This window comes from Carassius gibelio, chromosome A21 (genome assembly GCF_023724105.1).
Source record: "Carassius gibelio isolate Cgi1373 ecotype wild population from Czech Republic chromosome A21, carGib1.2-hapl.c, whole genome shotgun sequence".
NCBI classification, from domain to species: Eukaryota; Metazoa; Chordata; class Actinopteri; order Cypriniformes; family Cyprinidae; genus Carassius; species Carassius gibelio.
Genome location: NC_068391.1, coordinates 13,238,944 through 13,249,271, shown reverse-complemented (window position 1 = coordinate 13,249,271; position 10,328 = coordinate 13,238,944). Strand labels below are relative to the sequence as shown.

Genomic DNA, 10,328 nt, shown 5'->3' with positions numbered 1-10,328 from the left:
TCGGCTGGATTGTTGAATACAGGGAAATTGACTCAAAAAGTTCAAGTTAAAGAGATACAGCTGTCACTCCTTGTTGTAACACGCCCACACATCCATTCATCATCAGCCAATCAGTGTTCAGCAAACAGGTACTGTGACAGATACCACACCTATGACAGGCACCAGCACGTGGAAGAAAGAGCGAGACGCTGGAGATTAGAAACAAAGACTCTGTAGTGGTGTAAGGAAGACTGTCGTCAATTACAAGGAGAAAAAAAGACTGGGACTGGTTCAAGAATCTGAATGCAATTCCTGTGGATTACTTTGGAAAGGGCACTGAAAGTTTAGATCAGCAAAGAAACAATATAACAAGGACTCACTGTCTGAGAAGAGGAGAGACGCAGAATAAAGAGTGTGGAGGATGGCCACATGGCTGAATGAAGTCCAGAAGCATCCAGCCCTGTATGTCTTGTGCTGTTCTGTAACCTTCAGGATCCTTCACAGGTTCCTGCAGACTGTGCCCAGTCCCGGGACAGTGGACACAGACCCCTGGAGGACGTGGAAATGGAGGAACCTCTCAGTGTCACTCGTCCACTCACTGCTGACTGGCATCTGGGCCGTCACCTGGTGAGCGGTTTTTGTTTATTCATTCATTTTTTTATATATATGATAAATATTTCGGCTTTATCTTCCAGTGAAAATATCTATACATCATTAAAATGTCATTAAATCATCTCATTTTTATTCATTTGTAAATTATAATTTTACCTGAGAGGCAAAATAATAATAATAAAAATAACTTGTTTTGGAGCTCACGTTTAAATTTTTATTTTTTTGTTTGTTGTTGTTGTTATTTAGCTATTAGTTATTTTTCTTTTTGTAGGCATGAAAGGAATGCTTTTGCGTGAACCATAAAAATCTGAAAATTATTTTCTATGACATAAGTTTTAATATTTTTATTAAGAGTTTTATTTAACTCTGAAATTCATTTAATTGTTTACATCTAAAAAAAAAAGTCTAATAAATTGCTATAGAATATTTATCGTATTTTAAGGATGTTTAAACATTTTTTTACAACTCAAAATACTGAGTGAGACACTGCAGTTTAGGGCTGTAGTACTCGAGTCCGGTCTTGGACTCGAGTCCGGACTCGAGACATTTTTCTGTCGTCTTGGACTTGTCTCGGACTCGTTGAATTTGCACTCGGACTTGTCTCGGACTTGGCCATTGGACTCGCCAAGTCTTCTAGTTGGTCTCGACCGAGTCCAGCAAAAAAAAAAAAAAAAAAAATGTCTCCTTCAAAACAAAACCACATTTGCATGATGTCGCGACTGAAACTGTGTGGAAAACGCTAGGCGCGCCGCTCTCCTTTTTTCCAAAGCACTCTGTAGCCTGCGCTCGCGCTCCAGTGGCGTCTGCTGTTGCTGGGCAACCATGACCCGCTCTCCATGATGACGCAGAAGTTTCAGCAAAGAATAAATGGAATTCCAACACTTAAAATCACTTGCAGTAGCTCTGCTAATAGATTCATTTAAAAAATGGCTATCCTTGTACAACTATGATCATCTGTTTCTCCATCTTGCCTTAGCTTTCAGTATTGTTCCGGGAAAGGATGTGCATGACCAGTGGTGCACTTACTGCGACCTGAAAAGTTTAGATGTTTCTAATTTAATTTTCTACCTGTTAGATTGTGTTTTATTTACGTCTACACCTAGATAGCCTTTTTTTTTTTTTTATCAATAAACGCGTATTAATGTATAGCCTTATGCAACAATTAAATATGTAAATTTTAAAAACTTTATATATGACATTACATATTTACATTTTCATGTAACAGCCAGTATTTGTATCTGTAACAATCACAAAATTTTTCCTATCTGCATTCGGATACAACATCGTAGCCTACAGTTACTTGATAAGACTGTTATGACTTTTTATATATTTTTTCGTAGTTATCACTGAACAAGTATGTCGTGTTAAACTGAATTAATTATTAATTTCTAAAATAATATTTATCATGCAAGCAGAGAGATGTCATGACAAACGTGTCATAGTGATCATTTGAACACGACTGAATCCATTCAATGCACACATTCTCATTACGCAGAACACTTTGAGCGAGTCTATAATGTATAGTCGACTTCACTAAACAGATGTGTGTGTGCCGCGCAAACCAGCAAAACATAAAGATGCAAACATGTAGGACAAGTAGACAATGTATCCATATCTATGTTGATTATTAGCCTACTTTTGAGAGAGAACTGATTTGGTTTTTGAGAGACTGAGACGCGCAGCGCGGCTGTTTGATTGGTGAGCGCGCTGTGCTTATTCCATTCATTCGTATCATGGTAGCCTAAGCTTTCAATATTTGCCTTTTAAATATATACAAATAATATAACGTGTAGCTATGATGTATATTATTATAGGTAAAATTACTCTTGCAACGCTCTGATTTCTGAGAGATGCACAGAGAGGCGACAACAATGCGGTGTTTGATTTGCGCGCTTTTCACTCATAAAGTTTACATTCATTCACTTCTGGCGCTGATCCCCTGGCTCACCTGTTATCTAGCAAACACCAGACTGTCAGCTTCAGCCGAGTATTCAGGCAGAATTATTCCTTGTCCGTTATTCGTTTTTTAAGCCATTATCCGTGCCATTCCGAATAAGGTATTCGGCTTCAGGCACAATCCTAATTATACCATTACATAGGCCTATTTTATTTTTACATGCAACATAGATAAGGTCATATAGTAACAGCTCCACACAATATTGTAATTCTAAAATTCACGTCGTACTTGCAAACACTTTGTATGCATTATGGTTAATGCATGCTGGAGTAGTCGATTGTTTCCGACAGAGCTCGACTAGTCTATGCAAACACTAGCACAGTATGACAAAAATTGCTGTATTTATGTGCGCATGCCCAGTAGAGCCAAACGTATCCATTCTAGCCTTGCTGCGTGCATTTGTCATATCCCGAGCTTTGCGTGTGTCTGTGCACTGTGCCAATTAGGCATAGTCATATACATTTTTGACCACAGATATAATGTCAACAAAAAATAAAGTACATAAAAATTATTTGACCTTACAGTTCCAAACTTTGTTTGTTTATCCAAGTTTAGCTCCCAGGGTCGGACTGGGGGTAAAACCAGTACTCATTAGCAAGGCCCCAAAGGAAGAGAGGGCCCTTGAAAAGTATGAATCTGAAATATATTTTATTTTACCTGGATATTTTCATGGGTGGGGGGCATGGGGGCCCATCAGGACTGCCTATGCATAGGGCCCAGGATCTTGTTTAACGCCCCTGTTAGCTTTAACCCTAATTATACACACTTGAACCTAATCAAGCTCTTACTAGACACACTAATCTTCCAGGTGTTTTAAGGCCAGTTGGAGCTAAACTTTTCAGGACATTGGCCATCCAGGATGTAGTTTGGAGACCCCTGTCCTACAGAGTTGTTACTTTGCACATGCTTTTTGATCATTACAAATAATAATGTAAAATGATTTTCTTAGAATAGGAGATATGCTTTCTCTCGCATCACAAACATTATCAGTAGTTAAGTATGTGGTCTTGAATAGGACCCTTTTTTCACTCATTTGGACTCGGTCTTGGACTTGGACTCGAAACTTTTGGACTTGGACTTGACTTGGACTCGAACCTCTTTGGACTCGGTCTTGACTCGGTCTCGACTAGTCCTGGACTTGGACTTGACTTGGACTCGACAAAGCCGGACTTGACTACAGCTCTACTGCAGTTTTTCTGTACATATAGAGTCAAAGCACATTATAATTCTTTGTTAATATCTTAATAGCTTGTGGTTATTGTTAGATGTTGTTATATAGTTTGTACTAAAAGCCATGTCTAAGAATAAACAAAAGTTATTGAATGTTCATGAACAGCACTTAACTTTCAGTTACTGATCTCTCAGTTTGGAAACAGGAAAAACCTGCTGGACAGGCATGAATGAGAGTTACATGAGAATGAGAAATTTCACCATTCTTATTGTCATAGAATGAATCATCCCTCAAACCAAGCAAGAGTTTCACCAATGTGGGTGTTTTCGACTTTTATCAGCAATGGACTTTTTTTACACTCTTTTGTGTTGTTTATTGTCAGTAACTGAGCACATGCCTGTTATATTTTGATCTTCTGGTTGATATGATCAACAGTTTGCATGAATCTGTGTCCCGACAGTGTCATACAGCATCCTGTGATGGTGCATGAAATCCACTCCACCTACACCCCATCAGCATACATGCTAGTCGTCGTCTCCTCTGGTCAGTAAACACATCAGCAGACATCAAAAACACACTGCACTATTACTATCACTGATGCAATTACTGTCATACAGTACTGCACACATGCAACACAGTTAACCCAGACCACACAAGTAAGTATGTAGCTCACATATAATTTATCTGATTCTCACGTTCTCCTGCAAGTTCAACCATGTAAAAATCCCTGTCCTGCCTCTGTGTCACCCTGATCTCCTGATAAGAGTTTAAGTTGCTCTGTGACTCAGGTTTTTGGAATGATATTGTAGAAAAAGCTGGAGTTGTCTGTTATAAGCTATCATACCTGCATTTTTATTGAAAAATAAAATAAAATGTTGTGACATATTAAAATTGTTTAAATATTAAACAGTTTAAAATAACTGCTCTCTGTTAATATTTTTTAAAAGGTGAATTTTCAGCAGTTATTACTCCAGTGTCACATGATCCTTCAGAAATCATTCTAATATGCTCATTTAGTGCTTAAGAAACATTTCTTATTATAAAAGCGGTGATATATATTTTAGGATTCTTTAAGAAATAGAAAGTTCAAAATGACAGTATTTATTTGAAAAAGTGAAGATATTTGTTTCTGAAAGAAATGGATTTCTGTCACTTTTGACCAATGTAATGCATCTTTGATGAATTAAAGTAATATTTTCTTACTGAAAAAAATTATTTGATCCCAATGGTAGTACATAATACTAAAAAGATTTATCCCCAGATTCATCTGTGAGTCTTATCTATAAAAACTGTTTCAAGCTGACACCTTTAACACTGATTGACTGACCCTACTGTAAACCTGTTCCACATACAGGGACTGGAAATGGAACGATATAAAATGAAATCTCTCTTGTAACAAAACAATTTATTTTTAAAGGTTTTGTTTGGTCAGTAAATTCAGCATTGATCTCCTTCAACAGGCTACTTCATTCAGGATGCTGGTGACATTATTTTTAGTGGCTACGCAAAAGCATCTTGGGAGTTTTTACTTCACCATGTTATGGTAAGTCAATGCACGGGTTATGACATAAGACAATGAAAAATGTTTAAAAAATGCTATGTGAAGTCTTAAAAATTCTAACCTAAAAACCATAAAAACTTGGGCATTGTCACAGCTTGTTTCCGATGGAAAAACTGGAGATTCAGGACCAAGTTCTTGAGCAATAAATATATTCATTTTGAACAGGTAGAGTGGGCTCAGCTGAGGGGTGTATGGACTGCCACGATGATTGCTTGCTCATCATTCTCGCTTTTACTTAAGGGAAATTTACCTTTGGAACTTTGTCCTTTTTTCTCATTGCTTGTTTGGCAAGGCCCAAACCTGAAAAAAGACATTACACACTCCAGCAACAAAATCAGAGAAAATAAGTGTTACTCGGTTATCATTCAGATACATACATGATATTTACAACAGAAAATGAGTAGAACATCCAAAAAACACTTACAAAAAACACTTGTTTAGTTTCTATTTGTGTCTGTGGATTTCAATTAAAATATTTATCTTGAAAGAGCTTTTCTCATGCACTTAACCAGAAATCTCCACTTCAGTAGCACTTACACGAAAACCTCACACTTTTATTTCTATCTATCTTCTGAATGAGTTGACACAGAGGTTTATTCATAGATAACTTTATTTATTTTTTCTTCCTAAAAACATTTATTGATGTATTGATTGGCTTTTAACAGTATTTTCAGATTTATGGAGTGATCCAAAAAACAAAAACAAAAAAACACTGACTGTAATATTATGTAACGAAATGAAACTAGATTTTTGAAACTGCCTTTTGAAGATTCAAAACCCTTTGAACCCTCTGCACTCCCTCCACTCACCGTCATGGACAGCACTGTGACAACAGAAGAGTCATTCATGTTCCCGGGCACCACCATCTCTCAGGACCTGAAGTGGGAGTTCCACATAGACTTCATTGTCAAGATGACCCAGCAGAAGCTGCACTTGCTTCACCAGATGAGGAAGAAGGAGCTGCTGATATAGTTCTACTCTCTGCACTTTCTGTGTCCGGTTAAGCTCAGCTACCAAATCAGAGTTTAGTAGATCACAGCAGATAGTCTGGACTGCTGAGTGAATTGCCGATACAACCCTCTGCACTCATCCAGAGTGAGTAAAAGAGCTGGCAAAATCATTCTGGACCCCTCACACCCAGCCCAGTTCTTCTTTGAGCTGTTGGCATCTGGTTGGCGCTACAGAGAAGTGAGCAGCAGAACAGCCAGGCATAAAAACAGTTTCTTTCCTCACACTGCATGGAAAGTGTGATTTTGGTTAGTTAATGGCACTGTATATTGCTGTGGAATTTTCTGGTAAATTACTGTTCACAGGAATGTGCAGCCAGCACAGATAATTGTTGATAACTGTCAATATTTGAAAAAAAAAAATTCAAAACTTGCTTCCCTAAGTGAAGCTTTCGTATGTAAATATCTATGCTGTGAACTACACAAATGCAAACAGGGTAGTGTGGGACCTTCTCACTGATCAAGAGGTGGTGCCAAATTAACTGTTCGTGAGATGGTTTGACATTTACATTCAAATGCCATCTATTGTCTACTTTGTACTGTGTATTCTTATATATATATTTATATATACAGTACAGACCAAAAGTTTGGACACACCTTCTCATTCAAAGAGTTTTCTTTATTTTCATGACTATGAGTAGAGTCACACTGAAGGCATCAAGAGCTATTTGACCAAGAAGGAGAGTATTGGGGTGCTGCTCCACATGACCTGGCCTCCACAGTCACCGGACCTGAACCCAATCCAGATGGTTTAGGGGTGAGCTGGACCGTAGACAGAAGGCAAAAGGGCCAACAAGTGCTAAGCATCTCTCGGGGAACTCCTTCAAGACTGTTGGAAGACCATTTCAGGTGACGACCTCTTGAAGCTCATCAAGAGAATGCCAAGAGTGTGCAAAGCAGTAATCAAAGCAAAAGGTGGCTACTTTGAAGAACCTAGAATATGACATAATGTCACACTTTTTTGTTATGTATATAATTCCACATGTGTTAATTCATAGTTTTGATGTCTTCAGTGTGAATCTACAATTTTCATAGTCATGAAAATAAAGAAAACACTTTGAATGAGAAGGTGTGTCCAAACTTTTGGTCTGTACTGTATATATACATTGTTAATTCCTATTTACTTATCCTAATTTTATGCTATTTATTATCTGTCTTGTCACTGTCATTCTGTTTGTGATGTGGAAGCTTCTGTCACCAAATAAATGTATGTCTAAACATACCTGGCAATAAAGCTCTTTCTAATTCTGATTCAATGTTTAGATTTCTCTTCTGGAGATGTATGCTAATTAGCGCATATTTAATTAGATAAATATGTCCGAAAATATGCAATACAAGAACTATTGGTAGTTGACTTGTAATCACATTTCCAGGGATCTCCGAAGTGAAAGTCATCATAGATTGTCGAACTTTTATAGTGGTGAATGGAAACTACAAGAAATGTTCTTATTTGCTTTTTCATTTGCTCCAATAGCCAAAAAATAAAAATAGAAAAATAAATTCCATGATACAATTTGTATAACTTGAGACAGAAGATTTTGTTGTTGTTGTGACATTATGTCGGTCAGAAGAAATTTGTCAAATTTTCTGTCACTCTGTCGGTCATTGTATATTAGAAACACACAGCAGTGTTGACCAGTTTTCTGTCATTTATCCAGTGAAGAAAGCACAAAGTATACTGTTGCTAGATTTACAATGTTTATAACTGCATCCTCACAAGGATCCATTCTTTATGTACTCAATCATATCTATTCATGTTTTGTGTAAACTGTAAATCTGTTCTGTTCTCCTGTAGGTGATCTGGTGTTTCCTGTACGCTGTGTTCACTCATCAGTATGTGGCAGGCGCAGTGGTGGCTTTATTTGTGGAGGTGAACAGTGTGTTCCTACACACACGTTTATTGCTCAAACTGGCTAAGGTGGCCCACAACTCTTTCATCTACACCGTTAACAAACTGTTAAATGTGGTGACCTACACGACCTTCCGGCTCGGAGCACAGTTTTACCTCACCTGGTATCTAATACACCACTACTCAACGTTGGATCATGCCCTCTACTTCCTGATAACCATGATGCTCATGAACATCATGATTCTCATCTACTTCTACCGCCTCCTCCGAACCGACTTCTTCAGCAAGAGGCATCCTCACAACAGTGGTCGTAAATTTGCTGAGGACTAAACCAACGAAGGTTGATGTCCTAAGACTGGATTCAAGTGAATGTTAACACAAAGTTCATCCATCGATGCCTGTACTGAATGAGCAAACCTCACCAGAGAGAGTCTGATGTGAACCAGAGACATTTAAAAGGTTTTCATATGTTAGAATAAAACTTAAACTCAATAAACAACTTTAAAGTCAAGTCAAGTCACCTTTATTTATATAGAGCTTTACAGTATCAAAATAGGAAAATATGTGCTGAAGATTTACTCAATTTCTAGTTATCTAAGAAGTATATGAGTTTGTTTCTTCATTGGAATAGATTTGGAGAAATTTAGCATTACATCACTTGCTAACTAATAGATCCTCTACAGTGAATGGGTGCCGTCAGAATCATAGATATGTATGGGTCAGAAGGAGTTAACAGAAGATAAAAACATCACAATAATCTATATGACTCGAGATCCATCAGTTAACTGCACTCTCGGAAAAAAAAGGTACAAAAGTTGTCACTGGGGCGGTACCTTTTCAAATAAATTTTTTTCTAAGAGAGTAATTGTGGAGCAAAAAGCTATGTGTTTGTAAGAAACAAATCCATCTTTAATGCATTTAACTTTAAACTGTTGCTTCTGGTCAAAATAGAATCCTCTATAGATAATATTGCTTTCTCCAGTAAAAAAAAAAAAAAAAAAAAAGTCCATCCACGGTTCGTCCTGACACATCAAAATCCACTGACAGTTTCTGCTGTGTTGGCTTGTAAATGGCGTTTAATCTCTGCTTATTTCTGTTCTGATTCACACTAAATGACTTTTTCACTGGAGAAAGCAATATTATGCATAAATGCAATGTATATTCGTGAAAAGAAAGTTTGAAGCTACAAATGTCTTGATGGATTTGTTGATAATGAACACATTTTTTTCCAATTCTGTTCCAATGATGATACAAATTCAAACTGGCCCAAAGGCAAAAAAATTTGTCTTAATTTCCATTTTTGCATGAACTATCCCTTTAAGTATTCTGTTAGATGGTAAATGTTGTTTTTTTTTTTTTTGTTGTTGTTGTTTTTGCAAAATTAACTATTTAAGTGTAAAATCTGAAAAAAAAAAACAATAATAAAAATAAAAAAAAACATCTGCCAGTGGGATAACAATAATAAACTTGATTTCCCTTTGAGTTTCATATACAATTGGCAGATACTTTTTTAGATAACAATACTTAATATGTGATTTAAGAAATTTTGCTTTTCACACAAGCTTAATTTAATAATTCTTAGCCTTTTTTTTTACTAGAAAACAACAATTAATATTGAGACAAAAACATTCAAAGAAAAGGCAATGCAGGGATTGACAGTACAAAACATGGGATTTGTCAAAAATAAAATATATTGAATTATTAACATTATGATAGCATTTGGTTCAATTTATCCACTTTATTTTTCAATGTGGAAGTAAGATATTTTCTGTGAATATTTGATACTTCTGATTCATTAGCAACTGTATAACGAGAAGAATAACAAAATCCAGAAACGGTAAAACTGCACTACAAACCAGTGTTTTCATAATTAAGATAATACATTACATAAAATGGTAAGACGCACCAGTTTGTATTATCAAGCAGCAAAACAAGATATTAATACTAATATTCCAAAACTTTCTGAAAATACGAGAATTAACTGCACAATTACTAGAAATCTGTACCTTGAATATTATACAATTTGCATACATACAAAATTTGTGGAAAGATACATGTTTCCAACTCTGACTTTGAACCAATTCTGCTACTATGGAGTGTATGCAAGAGAGTGAGCAAAAAGTTGCTGGCTACAGCTCACTTAAAGGGTTAGTTCACCCAAAAATGAAAATTAGAACCTCGAAGCATCCTAG

The 10,328-nt window shown here is 36.5% G+C and overlaps 1 protein-coding gene across 1 annotated transcript; it reads left to right on the top strand.

Annotated features, from left to right (window-relative positions):
• LOC127941699 (TLC domain-containing protein 1) lies at positions 1–8,647 on the top strand. The gene is made up of 4 exons (XM_052537054.1): positions 1–606; positions 4,180–4,262; positions 5,180–5,262; positions 8,083–8,647. Exons 1-4 carry the CDS (start codon positions 401–403, stop codon positions 8,464–8,466), a joined length of 756 nt encoding a protein of 251 aa, XP_052393014.1. The 5' UTR covers positions 1–400; the 3' UTR covers positions 8,467–8,647.
• The last annotated feature ends 1,681 nt before the right edge of the window (positions 8,648–10,328 follow it).

What these genes read in the sequence shown, in the direction of transcription:
- LOC127941699 (XM_052537054.1), top strand. Translation starts at nt 401, where the DNA reads ATGGCCACATGGCTGAATGAAGTCCAGAAGCATCCAGCCCTGTATGTC. An exon ending in GGCATCTGGGCCGTCACCTG is followed by an intron (nt 607 to 4,179) that starts GTGAGCGGTTTT and finishes GTGTCCCGACAG; the next exon opens with TGTCATACAGCATCCTGTGA. An exon ending in GCTAGTCGTCGTCTCCTCTG is followed by an intron (nt 4,263 to 5,179) that starts GTCAGTAAACAC and finishes CTCCTTCAACAG; the next exon opens with GCTACTTCATTCAGGATGCT.